The sequence below is a fragment of the Aplidium turbinatum genome, chromosome 6, assembly GCF_918807975.1.
Source record: "Aplidium turbinatum chromosome 6, kaAplTurb1.1, whole genome shotgun sequence".
NCBI classification, from domain to species: Eukaryota; Metazoa; Chordata; class Ascidiacea; order Aplousobranchia; family Polyclinidae; genus Aplidium; species Aplidium turbinatum.
In genome coordinates, this window is record NC_137477.1 from 13392357 (window position 1) to 13406996 (window position 14640).

The 14640-nt window shown below is 38.6% G+C and overlaps 1 protein-coding gene across 1 annotated transcript; it reads left to right on the forward strand.

Moving 5' to 3' along the window:
• LOC145772418 (carbohydrate sulfotransferase 9-like) lies at nucleotides 1–5452 on the forward strand. The gene is made up of 4 exons (XM_082584295.1): nucleotides 1–18; nucleotides 2567–2815; nucleotides 4116–4319; nucleotides 4937–5452. Exons 1-4 carry the CDS (start codon nucleotides 1–3, stop codon nucleotides 5450–5452), a joined length of 987 nt encoding a protein of 328 aa, XP_082440421.1.
• The last annotated feature ends 9188 nt before the right edge of the window (nucleotides 5453–14640 follow it).

A 14640-nucleotide genomic window follows, 5' to 3' on the forward strand; every position in this document is an offset into this window, starting at 1 on the left:
ATGAGTGTTGCAGCTCTGGTAAACCGCACCTCTTTCCTCCAGATAGTGTTCATATCACTTTCTGCAACCACACTTTTTGTGATGCCGGACTCGGTCGAACACAGCAGCCACCTCACTCTAGACTAGATAGAAGAGAGATTGCAAGCACATCTCATTGGTGACCCCGATGTGATTCTTTGTGCTGTGTGTTGGTTTAGTGCTGATTACTATGTAAAAATACTTCGCCTCATGACGATGCTGCACAAGGCAAATTGTGTTTCTTCTTTCCGAAACCATACTTTTGGCTGTTCAAATTAAAAACTGGGTAGTTTTAAATTGACTCTGTTTTCATTCCTTTTTATTTCGGCTGCTGAATTCGTTTCTATTTTCCACTAAAAATAATTTCGGTGGTTTAATTACGTATTGGTAAAGTCATATTAATGGATAGTCTTACACATCTTTTAGAGATCAACTTCACACGCCTTCCTAACTTTTCTACCATATTTTCGAGGTTTTATTGGAAACTAGGCAAGATTGTCGTGTTGCAGTATTTACTGTTATATTGTTTCAGCTAACTATTGCAAATTAAACATATTACAGAAATAAGTAAATGGTCGGTGGTTCGTTCTTTTATGCGAACGAGCTATATTACAGTCCTAAACAACGACTTTGCATATATTTTTTCCGTACGCATAGCCTGTTGGAAAGCTACTGTTTTACGTGGGAATGCTGTGATATTACATGATTTTGATAATGTCCTTGTGTTTCTCATGATCTGACAATGGTGACTTTCGGATGAATTTTCATGGTTTTCAACGTTTTAAGGACCAGCATGCAATAATGATTTTTACAAGAGAAAACGGCTTATTGTACAAAAGATTTGTTTCACACAAAATTTTATGCTCTTGATATAGCCTACTGTTTATCTATTTTATTAGACCTGGTCCCAATATAACATTTTAAGTTATAACACTTTATGCATTTATTCAGCATATACGCGAATTAAATTAATAAAAAGGTTTAATGAAGAGATTGGATTGTCGAATCATCAAGCAGACAAACCTAGTGAGAGTTGTCACCAGTATGCATTTGTCTACTTAAGTCAGTTAATGCAGGGTTTCCCAAACTTTTTTGGGCCACGGATCACTATTTGTGAATCTGTTTATTCGCAGACTCCCAATGCAAAGGTAAAAATGAATTAAATAGAATTTTGTTTATTTAAAAAACTGACAACATCAATGGGACGGATGGGATTGCTTCATATTACATAAGTCATCAATTCTCGGAGTTATTGTAAAAGGCAAACTCGTAAGTCAGGGTCCACGGAAAGTCTGGACCTGTATTTTGTCTTCGTGTTGATAAGAGCTGAAAATGCTGCCTCACACATGTAGGTCGTGGCAAAAGGCAATAAAATTTTTGTTGCCTTTAGCGATAGCAATGGGTATTCCTTCACAACACTCAACCAGAAAGATACAATAGCTGTTTGATTGAAACTAAGCATTAAAGTTTGATCAAACGATACTTTGGCTAATTCTTCTTCTTCGCGTCCTGACAGATCAGTCTTTGTAACAACAAAAGGCTTTAAAATCCAGTCAAATTTCTCATATGTTTCTTTTAAAAAGTACTTCTTGAAATGTGCAAAAAGCAACTGCAAATGTTGTGTAACGTCAGAGAAAATCAACTCTGTTTCGAAAAAAAAACAAAAAAAAATCTGTATTAATTAAGGGTTTGTTGGTAATGTAGTCACATAGAACAGGAAACATATCTACAACACTATCATTTATCCTTGTTTTCCATATGTTGAGTTCCTTTATGAATGCTGTTATTTTGTTTTGAGTAACTAAAATGTTTGAGAATTTTTCGTAAACAACTTTTTAACTGCAACGAAGGTGCAACAAGTAGGATTTACTATACTGGATAACAAAAGCTTTCAAAATCATTTAAGTTGTAAAGAACTGCAGCAATTATCTTTGACAGGGTGCGTACTGTACAACGTTTGTTTGTTTGTTTGTTTGTTTGTTTATCTTTATCCTGCATTGCGGGAAAGCGGACTTGAGCGCTATGCATCGGTGTACGCCTTCCGACATACACCTGACCCACGCTGCAGCCGACGGCAATGTCTGTTTCCGGTTGTCTACTCTGCTTATGACTTAAATTTGGTACTACCCATTACTCGAAATCGATCACTGGGTAGAGGCAATTATCGTAAAGTTTCTTGCCCAGAGAAACAACAGCAGTGCGGGTGGCTGGAGTCGAACATGCAGGCTCTCGACTGCGAGCCCAACGCGCTAACCACTCGGCCACGTATATGTGTGACTTTTTAATTTCTTGTCATATCGCCACGGACCACCATTGCAGTCGTCGTGGACCACCAATGGTTCGCGGACCACAGTTTGGGAAACCCTGAGTTAATGTATTGTATTCCCTGGAGGAGCAGAGGTGCTAATACATGGTGCTTAGGTAGGCCTACATGCAACCAACAAAGCAACTTTTCGAGGGTATTGTAGACTATTTCACCTAATCGATGACTTCATAACCAAAGGATTTAATTAATCAAGTCCACTAAATACCTTTGTGTGATTTTTAGGTGCGTTCAATCAATGATCTTTGTCACAAACCACAAACGACTGGTGCGGACGAAGCAGGAAATGGGAGCTCCCTTTCCCAAGATAACACCTCTGATGATACTTTGTACAAATATATTGAAGTTGTTCAAAAAGAAAGAAAGTACATCAAGGAAAAGGCTTGTGCGGTATCAGCAGAACGTGATAAAACATTTCTTGCATCAGATTCAACGTATTACCCAGCGCGTGATTTCCATTCCACCAATTACAATGTAAGTGGCAACAAAGTAGACCTATGTGTACTTGCACACTGGTGCTGATAACCGATATCAAAACGCCTAGTCGTTCTACATTCTTAACTTTCTGCTTTCTTAGTTCTAACTTCTCTTATTCATTATTATTTTATATGTCTACTGTCTATTTTATTGTATTCCAGACTGCCTCTGGCAGCAAGGCTATTTCAGAAGCAACTATTAGTGAGCCAGGCATGCTAATGCGGATGAAATTATGGGGCGGCATAAAGACACATAGACACTCCAAGCTGGTCGTCAGATTACTCAGCATCAGGGGCGGATTTAGATTGTAGCTCTAAATCGTGCTCTTCTGTCAGCCTGCAGTTTTGTCTCATGTAGGCTACAAGGTGCGAATTATTGCACAACTATAATAGAAAACAAGAGGTGCAAGAAATACTAGTTTGTGAAAAATATTACCTTATAGCCTAATTTTTTAATGACTATAAACAGTCAAGTCATTTGCAAATTTACAGTTAATAATGCTGTATCATATTTCCGTTCTATAATAAGTATAGCAGAAATTCAATTTGCGTTATGATCTGTTTATAAATAGCCTACATAGCCTACTTTATTAGAAATTGCATGCTTGCCAGAAAATTTCACGTTATTACTAGGTAAAATTTTCTGCAAATATGTTTGTACGTTTTTAAATACAGGTGGTAAATCTTTAATTTTGAGGCATAGGCTTCAGCCTTTCTAGTCTAATGATAAATCCGACACTGCTCAGCATGCTCCAATTCAGCAAGTGCTTCAACTCAGTGAGTAAGTTACAGTTCAGCTATTGTTCAAGTCAGTAAACGAGATTTTCACCTAGCATAGCACTTGCTTGGTCATTGCTTGCTAAACTGAATTTGATGACTTGTGACATGCCAAGTTTCGGCTTGCTTAGTTGTTACTCAATTTCATCATTTGCCAACTTCAGCTACTTGCTGAAATGTTGCTAGCTCAGTTGTCACTTTCTCAAATGACATTTGCTTAGTTCACAATTGCTGACTTGTATGGGACTCCTCCACGCTATCTTAAAGAATATTTTACTTACCAACAGCATGTTTGCTCAGCGTCATAAAGGGTATACGTTTGTATAATATATGCTCCATTTGTATCCATTTGTATATATATGCTCCCAACACAAAACGTCATTTGTGTTTTTGAGCCAGGCGGAAGACTGGACATCAATACTATGGATATTTTTGAGATCAGAAAACTAATCTAGTTCACTATTGCTGACCTACCATTGTATTCTACTTTGCTTGAGATTGATTCATCAATTTTTTTTCAGCTTTCAGTGTGTCATATCCAGAAATGCGGATATAAGAGTTGGTATAATGCCTTTCTGGTCATGGAAGATTACTTTTCCGTAGACGACTTTTTGACCGGTAAAATCTTTGGAGATAATGTAACAGATTTTGCAAATAAACACGTCACGCTAGGAGCGATTGAGGATAAACTTGAAGCCAGAAGATTGTGGGAAGCATCTTACAAGGTAACACAAACTTTTTAATTAAAAGATAATTTTTGTATCAGGACTATATTTTATCCGACTTATTCCTGCTCATCCAAAATATGAAAGATAGCTAAAAGAAATAAACAATAAGTCGAATACTATTTTTAATACTTTTGTGACGTGTTTTCTACTACAAAAGTGCTCAATTCTCAAAAACAGGGTTTATAAAGTTTAATTTTGAATGATGCTCTTCCTCATGTTGCAAGTGAAGAATCGGTTTTTGTCTCCAAACAATGAGAACTACAAGTAATTTTGCAACATTTGCGTTTGAACGATTTGGTCTGCAGTATGGTGTGACATGATGTATTCGCGCATTAGTAAGCCAATATCCATATTATTGACGATTTTGTGTTTTAGCATCATCAGATGAGCTTTGTCAAAATAGTCATTCTCAGTCTTAAAAAAAGGCTATAAACCGGTCACTTAGAAATGCAATACAAAATAGCCTAGTAAACTTTCGAAAATGTGTTTACGTGAACGTTTCAGGATAAATTTTTTATTACGGTGATGATAAATTTGTAACTTTCACTTATGTTTTATGCTTTTAAACTACAGTAGTTATCATACTACCAAAGCAATGTTTTTTGTTTTTTTAGGTAATTCTGGTGCGACATCCATTTACCAGATTGGTATCTGCATATTATGACAAATTGGTTCCAACTTCAAAAGGCTTTACAAGTTTTTATAAACAGTTTTCAAACGCAATGAACGAAAATTACAAGAAACTCCGTCACAAAGTTGAAGAAAGGAATATCACTGGTGATGGAAGCGCAACATTTGAAGACTTTGTGAATTATATTTTGTTTGATCGCTTTCCAATTGATGAACATTGGAAACCGTTCTACAAGATATGCAACCCATGTTTGTCTAACTATGATTATATTGCAAAATTTGAAACTTTATCCAATGACATGAAATATTTAAGAGCTAAATTGAAAGTTTCTAATTATCACGTAAAAGCATTCTTTCCTAACAAACATTTCGAATCAAGTCTAAACAAAACTGAACTAGAGTTTAAAAATATTCCACACACAAAAGCTGTAATGTTGTATGAGTGGTTTAAACGAGACTTTGAACTGTTTGGTTATGAACGGCCATCATGGTTGAATTAACTTCACGAGATTACATTATTTATTATTTAACATTGCAATTTGTTTTAATTGACAAGCAAAAACGGAATATCATAAGACACCATTCAAAGCGAAAAAAATAAATAATTGTCATTTACTAGTAAAGTACAACTACAGTATGCTTAAATAAAAAGCTATGACAGCGGGGTCATAAATAGTTTTTGGATAACATAGTTTTTAATTGCTTTCAGTTCAAATAGTGTATTTTTAATGCATACGTAGACCTACTTTATAAAATATGTAATAGTTATAGAGATTCAATATATTATCATGTCCGCCCCGTTAGCTCAGTGGTTATACGTCGGGCTCAAGATCACGCGGCACTGGTTCGACTCTCGGAGTGTGCGCTTGAGCAACGTATTTTAGGGCTTCAACAGCACCGAGTGAATGCAGGAATAACCAATCAAGGCTATGTCAGTCCGAGGATAAAGATTCAAAACCAACCAACCATCATGTAGGCCTACTTTGACGTTGAAATCATACAAAGTTGAGTTAATATTTACGTATTTACTTCTGGTCAAAAATATTATGACTAGCATAGACCTACCATACGTCCCGGTTTGGCCGGGACAGTCCCGGTTTAAACGTCTGTCTCGGTGTCCGTCCCGATTAGCAAAATGTCCCGGAATTTTACTTTAGTGAAATTTTCAAAATTAACTCCAACCTGATGCAAAATTATGAAATAATTTCGTCCCAAAAGCCATAACTTTGCTTTAACTCGAGGCTTATTTTAATATCTTAATTTTTTAGCTTATTAGGTTGAGTAAAATATTGCGCATAGCTTGAGAAATCCTTTAGTTAGGGAATAATGAGTGACATTTATTGCGTCATTATTCTATTGACTTCAATGAAACGATGAAGCCAATGGTTTCTGAATGCATCCCCCTATAAATGTTTGATTTGTGAGTTAGTGTTAGTGTTATTTCTTTGTTCTCAGTGTTTGTTCTTTTTTTTCTTATAAATGTCTGATTTGTGACTTAGTGTTGCTTAAATTAACATGTATTTTTCTTTAAATAAAGTAATAAAAATTGTTATTCAATCTAAGCAGAATACTTTATTATGCAATATTAAAGCTTATAAATATAAACAGGAAATAAAAATTTGCCAAGCTCAGGCCTTCGGCCTTTCGTTCAGTTATTTCATTCATAGTTTTGAGTTTGTCCCGGATTATGGCCAAGAAATTATGGCAAGTCTAAGAATAGGTCTATAATCAATTGGCATTGTCTGCTATTTATTTAGCAAATATCTGATTTTCTCTTTGCATGAGATGGATGATGATATATTGACTTTAGTTATTCGGTGATAACCTGGGTAGTTTTTTTTTGCTGCTGTAAAGTGTAACATACAAGTTGAGCCTATACAGAAAGAAAACGTTCAAGGCTTCCTTGGTAAAGCTAAATAGCTACAGCAAGGCTATATCATAATATATCAATACTGATTTCTTCAAAATGACGTTGCATTTTACATCCAAATGCCCAAAGCGCCAACCAATGGAAGGCTCATATTGCTTTTTTTGCTATCAATCAGTCAAATTTAGCCAGAATGAAAAATAGGCAGAATCTTATGTCTGGCCAATGATTGATAGATTGGAACTGTAGGAATATCTATCCTCTGATTGAGAAAGCATTTTTCATAACTTATTTTTTGGCGGTTTCGCATACTTGTAGAGGGTTGAACCACAGTTGTAGACAGGGCCGTAGCCAGACCGCAGAGCAAGGGGGGGCCAACTTTTTGTTAGGGGAGGGCGAAAAATTTTTAATGATTTTGGCATTTTAAAAACCTCTTAAATACCGGTATCCACAAAAATTGCAATATATCAGATTAGTGTTAATACCAACACTGGTCTCTTATTTTATCCGCTAGTTAAATCACGGCAACCATATTACAATGACCAACATAACACAGCAATTGTTGACTTGTTGTATAAATAGCGGTACTTGTTATGAGCAAAAATTTTAACTGGCTCGAAGCTAGTGCCGAGGATTTTGATATATATGATTACATTCCGCCTATACACCCGTGAGCTAGTCTATTGGAATTGCAGTCGCGGATGTTTGGATGCAAACCGTCTCACAAACAAGTCTAAATCGATAGATTTCGATACAGAATGTTCAAAGGCCATAAGCACCAGTGGTGTACCGTGACCACTTTGACAGGGTGTTCAGTGACGGCAAAGCAACAGCGGGGGGTCTGGGGGGCCTCCCTCAGAAAATTTTTAAAATTACCATTGAATTTGGTGCGTTCTGAGAGCATTTTCAGCACAAATTGTGAACATGAACAGAACTGACAAAAATAATGTTGTCGGAATGGAGAAGAATACAAAATAGATATTTATTTGACAGTGCCTATTGAATGAAAGACTTAATAATATCAAACATTAAGTTGCATTTCTAAAGTCACATACTTCAGTTCAGTTTTTATTTCCGACCATCAAAACGAACAATATTACTTGCCATAACACAGCAGGAGTCTGAAAAAACGCGAAAGTTAAAGCGTTCTCGAGATGGAAATGATTTACTTCATGCAAGGATTAGGCACGGTCGCAACACCTTGAGAAATGTACAAGCGAATTAAAAACAAACAGGTGAAAGTTAAAACAAAAAACAATAGCAAAGCAACTCGATAATAAACAAGAAAAGAAAGTCGATTGCTATGTTGGTCGGCTGTACTTTTATCCGCCGTAGCCTACTACTTAGTAAAAACGAAAATGTTTAACACCTCGACTTGCGACCGTGCCATATTTCAAACTGATTGTCCTGCTTTGGTATCATGCACGTTTTAACCTCCGCGTTTTGTCGCTTCTACCTTTTTCTAGACCTCTGCTATGTTTGTCATATATTGTTTTTCGTTGTGATGGTCAGAAATAAAAACAAACTGAACTGCTCTGACTACAGAAGGAAAATTCATCTATAGCATAATTCGATTCTTCTTGTTTGTGCAATAAATTTTTGAATTACATCGTCGTAGAAAGCTTGCTTTTGCTTCAGTTCTAGCAAAAGTTCCTTCTCTATTGAAAGCAAGCTGAGTGAGCTCAGTCTTTCTTGTCCTTGTGTGGAACGCAAGCAGGTATGTATTCTCTACTTTGAGTCAGCTGGCACCTGCTTGGTCACAGCGGTAAACCATAATCTCTTCGTGGGAAAATTGTAACATAAGATTCCCGAATCCGTTCGTCTGCATGTAATGACCGAAAAAGAAACACTCCTTTGAAACGTCTATTCAAAATTGTATTTCTGTAAAATTAGCCACCTGGCTGTCGAAAATGGGATGCAACGCCGTACACCACTAAAACTTGTCACTACAGAACAGATTACTTGGATAAAAGACGGAAATTTTCGTCCAGCTGACAAGCACTAAGCAAATCAGTTAAACGTGCGACCAACATCTTCAAGCAACAATTTTAAAATGAATGACCAGAATAGATATCAATATCTCAAACTCACGTACGCAGTACTGTGACGTTAATAGTGAAAGACATTGTCACGCAATTCAAACAGGTGTTCAAAGGTGATGATGCAATATTTCATGTTTAAACATGTTTGACACAAGTCTTACGAACGATGGTGCAATTTTGGCTCATTTTTAGGAAAAATTCCATGACGTAAGATTCAGTAGACCTGAACGGTTTTATATGACGTTTGATTTGTATAGAGATTGGCCGTAACATAGCGGCCCCTAGTTATGACAGTCTAACATGGCATAACTAAAAAGGAATTTAAGGACAATCGTGAGCCAATGAATAAAACACACGATACACAAATTGTTTGAATCACTCACGTTTAAGTTAATAGGCAAATACAAAGGGCATGCAAAGAATGAACAGCGATAAGAATAATACACGACGATACATGAAATTGGTACCATAAGTACACGCAAAAATAACGCTATATACATACAATAGTTGCGATAATAACCGACTGTTCTGGGCTCAGACAAGTGTCGGCCACCGCAGACAAAACCAGGCTCAAACCTTAACACTTAGGTGTTCTTTACGGGGGCGAGGCACGAAATATCCCTCAACACGTAGTCTACTTTCACTTTCCCCGTACTCTCATCATAGTTGCAGACAGCAACTTTAGCTCTACGAACCACAGGCTTCCCTTTCCTAATTTGTTGGACCACCTCATGCACCCTCCCAAGTTGATACTTCCCACGTTTACCAATGTCTTGGAGAGAACCCACTACTACAAGTTGACCAGGCTCCAAATTATCGGCCATTTTTAGCCATTTTTTCCGGCCCTGAAAACCTGGCAAGTAAAAATCGATCCATTTACTCCAAAACTGCTGAGAAAGTGACAAATTGAACCGATAATCCCTTCTTAGTTGGTCACGATCATGTGGTTGCCCAACAGCACAGTATGGGTCTAAGTATGGGGTCAAAAGTGAGGCAGGGGTGATGACAGTAAAATCCCTAGGCTCGTCACTCAAAGGTACCAAAGGGCGTTCGTTCACGATCCGAACGGCACTGCTGGTGTACGTAAGCAGTTCAATAAAATTGGGCTTACGTATTGAAGTGTCCAAAATGCGAAAAAAGTACTTGGTTATATCGGCCAAGAAACCAAATCTACTAAGCCGAAATCTAGCCAAGAGATCTGCCAGAGGGTTCAACAAATCAGGACCCGAAAACATTACATCATTAACACAAGTTCCTCGAAATTCAGACTTGCCATCGTAAACAATACGCTTTTTTAATTGTGACGTCACAAAGTATGGTAAATACCATTCAAATCCCTTTACATTTTCTGCTTCACCAGCACGCTCAATATAGCCATTAGATTTAAGATCCTTCATGGTGTCAGTAAGGAAATCACAAAGTTCAGGTTGTTTTAAAGCCTTCTTCCTTAAAGCAGCAGCTCTATCTGACGTCAACACAAAATTGTTAGGTAGATCAATATCTTCCTTCAACGGAACAGGTATCTCAAATCGACCATCTTTCAACTCAATATTCGGTTCGACAAGTTCTCTAGCCAAAATATCATTGCGAGACAATTCACAGATTTCATTTTGCAAAGTCAAATCCTGAATGACTTTATTCAGGTCTGCTATTTCCATATCACGAGACTCAATTTTACGCTGAAAGCCAGAGATGACATCCGACTCTGAAGACGTCTGCACTCTGCACACATTTGCAACGCTTTCATCTAAGGGTGACTTACCACCACAAGCCAACCAACCGAGAGGAGTGAGTAAAGCATGCGGTTCACTACGATTTTCACCAACACGTTCTTCTTTTTCCCACATCAAATAAGCGTTGTCGTTGCCAATCAGTACATCTACAGTACTACAATCATTCAAATGAAACATCTTCACGTCATGAAAATGACGGAAACCACTTAAATCCTGTTTATGCGGTAAAGTTTTAACATCGTCAGCCCAAGCTGGGTCAACCACCGAAGTTATATCACAAAACAGTTCATCCGTCTCTAACGACTGGATGTTGAGTTTAACAAGGTCAGCACAAGTAGGTTTCTGACCAGCCAGAGTATCCATTTTAAACAACGTTTTATCATACGGTTTAAGGCCAAGTTCACACACCAAATCACTCGAAACAAACGTCAACTGCGAACCAGGATCATGCTGACAATACACCAACTTCGATTTGCCAGTTATTGGATTCAAAACACGAGCAGCAGTAACGCGGTTAAAAGCTGCTTTAACATTTCCAATCTTAACATTACGCACAGGAACTCTGGCACCAGCATCACCTTTGCCGATCGAATCCAGAGAATCACGTGACGTCACATAAAAATCATGCAGAAGAAAATAGTGTTTCCTATCGTTGTTAGGGCCACACTTACGACAGTTGTTTGCATGAACGCAATCCGTAACCATATGCTGGCGCAAACAATTCAAGCATTTGCCAGTTTTCACAATGACATCTCTCCGATCTTTAGGTGTCAAGCGCAAAAATTCTTTACAATTAGACAAAAAATGATATTCAACTTGACCACGTGACGAACAACAAATGCATGCCGGCATGTCACTACGTCTGGCCACACCACCGCGCGGTGCGCCAACAGCAGTCGAGTACTGCGAACTCCCTAACATCACATCATCATGGGGTTTTACCGACGTCTGCCTAACCGGACATGAAGGCAATTTTCCTTTGCCAAACTTTTTAAAATGCTGCGACTCACCAGAATCGCCCATTAGCATAATGCTAAAATCAGTCGACTTACGCGTTTCCTCCCGTACAACAAAATCAAACAAACTCTGAAAAGTAGGCTCATTAATGCCACCATACTGATCACCTAAAAAGTCAAGATAACGCTGCTTAGCGTCAAACGGGAGTCGCTTAGCCAAATCCAAAACAAAACGTCCTTCCAATTTGTCACGCTGACCATAAGCTTGCACGTAAAGCAGACACTGCGACAATTCATCTTTAAACTCTTTCAAATCACTGGAAGAGATCGAAGTCAATTTGCTACCATAGCGGTACTTTCTAATTTCCGGTTCGGCGAAAAAACCTCCACGAACTCCAAAACGCTGGGACAAGCGAGCTAACGACATTTCTATCCTGTCTTCCTCTGACAAGCCAGGAGTGTCAGAAACCAAATTAGCAATCGTTTGCGCAGCTGTTCTAACACAAGCTGCTTGTAACAAAGTCAAACGAGTTCCTTTAAAGGGAGAATCTGCCATCAAGGCCGTAACACGATTTTTAAAGAAGATAAATGGCATATTATTACCATCGTAACCAATCAAGGCCGCCTTATCGAAAAACGTCCTACTATTTTGGTATTCAAAAAAGCTATCCTGTTGTTGAGAACTCGATTTAGCGGGAGAAGACAAGCTATATCCCTTAAGGGGCTGAGGGGGCTCAGTCACATGCAGAGCCCGGTCACGATCCTCACACACGTTAAAATCAAGAGACGCGATTCGCCTCTCACAACCACCCAAATTACGTGTAGCTGGGCGATCAAAAACTAGCGGCGCAGAAAACTGTGAAGGGGGCAAAGCATTACTGCTATCAGCGGACCCGTGACCTGTACGCTCTGGGGGAAGAGTTCGGCTAAAATTCGCAGGCTTTGGCTTTAGATCCTTCGGAAGATCCTTAGCTGCGGCCCCGAGACCTCCTGAAACAGTTTGAAAACATGTGGATTGTACTGGTCCACTCACGGACTGAACAGGCGTCTGGAAAAGGTTATGTAAATTAAACTGCGCTTGATGTTCACTTCTGGAATGGCTAGAAGAGCCCTTCTTAGAACTACGCCGGGAGCCCACCTCTGATCGATATTCAGCCAAAGCTACCTCTTTACGTTGTTCAGCTCTCAACTGTGCGTCTTTGAGTGCGAACTCAGCAGCTCTCGCTTCAGCTTTCGCGGCGGCCTCAGCAGCTTTTGCTTCGGCCTCAGCTCTCGCGGCGGCCTCTGCTCGTACAGCCTCAGCAGCTCTCGCATCGGCCTCAGCTCTGACGGCAGCCTCAGCTCGTATGGCCTCAGCTCTCGCGATGGCCTCAGCAATTCTTGCTTCGGCCTCAGCTTGGATCTGGAGCTCCTCTCGTCTTAGCTGTAGGTTAATTTGTGCAACTATCCGAGACGAACTCTTGGACATCCTAGTGCTTACATTTGAGGCGCTATCCTCAGGATGTATGTCAGCATCCAACATATCTGAGAACTCTCTTACTTTTTCTTCGAAATTATTCTTTAACGAGTTAAATTCGGGATCTACCCTATCACGAAGTTCTGCCAAGATTGCAGAGTTAAAAATTTTACTCAAAAGAGCTTGGCAATGCCGTAAATCCTTTTCCAAAGTAGATAAGTGAGATCGAAAAATTAACAGTTCCTGCTTATCACTCAAAGAACCTAGGGCTACAGAGAGTTCCCCAATTTGAGTCAAAATATCCCTTCTAAAATGCCGGGCCTCTCGAACTGACTTAGCCTCATCGTTACTGGGTCCCTCCCCAGAATGGCCTGCCCGACCGCAAAGAACATCATCAGGCTTAAACTCAGTCGAGTCTACGGCGGTCGAGTCCTTGTCGCCACCGAGTGTAGACATATTAAATGTTGGGGCTAAATTAACAATTAAAAAAATTAAGTTACACAAACACACAAAATTATTACAGTAGTTATAAAAAACTTAACTGCAATGACCGTAAAAATATAAAAAGGAATTTAAATGCACAATACCGTAGTTGTACGGGTATATGAAGTCCTAAAGTTTCACAAAACTTGCTTGGATTCTTCGACTTGAATCTTCAAGCACAGATGGATTGTTTTTAATCTTTTTTCTTGCCAATGAATGTCAAAGTTATTTTTCTTCAGTACCAAACTGAGAAGAAATGTCTTTACTTTTTAGCTTAAAGTTCTTCAGTAGCCTACCAACCGAGAAGAAATGTCTTTAATTTTCTTTGCTTCTGTAGACTACCAACCAACAAGATCTTCTTTTATTATTTCTTTGCTTTTGTAGCCTACCAATCAACAACTTCGTCTTTTATTATTTTTGTGCTTCTAAGTGCTTCTTGGCCTACCAGCTAACAAGCCACGTCTTTTATTTTTTTATGTGCTTCTAGTGCTTCTTGGCCTACCAGCTAACAAGTCACGTATTTTATTTTTTATGTGCTTCTAGTGCTTCTTGGCTTACCAGCTAACAAGTCACGTCTTTTATTTTTTATGGTCACAGCGGTAAACCATAATCTCTTCGTGGGAAAATTGTAACATAAGATTCCCGAATCCGTTCGTCTGCATGTAATGACCGAAAAAGAAACACTCCTTTGAAACGTCTATTCAAAATTGTATTTCTGTAAAATTAGCCACCTGGCTGTCGAAAATGGGATGCAACGCCGTACACCACTAAAACTTGTCACTACAGAACAGATTACTTGGATAAAAGACGGAAACTTTCGTCCAGCTGACAAGCACTAAGCAAATCAGTTAAACATGCGACCAATCTCTTCAAGCAACAATTTTAAAATGAATGACCAGAATAGATATCAATATCTCAAACTCACGTACGCAGTACCGTGACGTAATAGTGAAAGACATTGTCACGCAATTCAAACAGGTGTTCAAAGATGATGATGCAATATTTCATGTTTAAACAGGTTTGACACAAGTCTTACGAACGATGGTGCAATTTTGGCTCATTTTTAGGAAAAATTCCATGACGTAAGATTCAGTAGACCTGAACGGTTTTATATGACGTTTGATTTGTATAGAGATTGGCCGTAACACTGC

Bases quoted from the DNA above. Each gene is read 5' to 3' on its own strand.
- LOC145772418 (XM_082584295.1), top strand. The intron at 2,816-4,115 runs GTAAGTGGCAAC...ATTTTTTTTCAG, and splicing joins TCCATTCCACCAATTACAAT to CTTTCAGTGTGTCATATCCA. The intron at 4,320-4,936 runs GTAACACAAACT...TTGTTTTTTTAG, and splicing joins TGTGGGAAGCATCTTACAAG to GTAATTCTGGTGCGACATCC.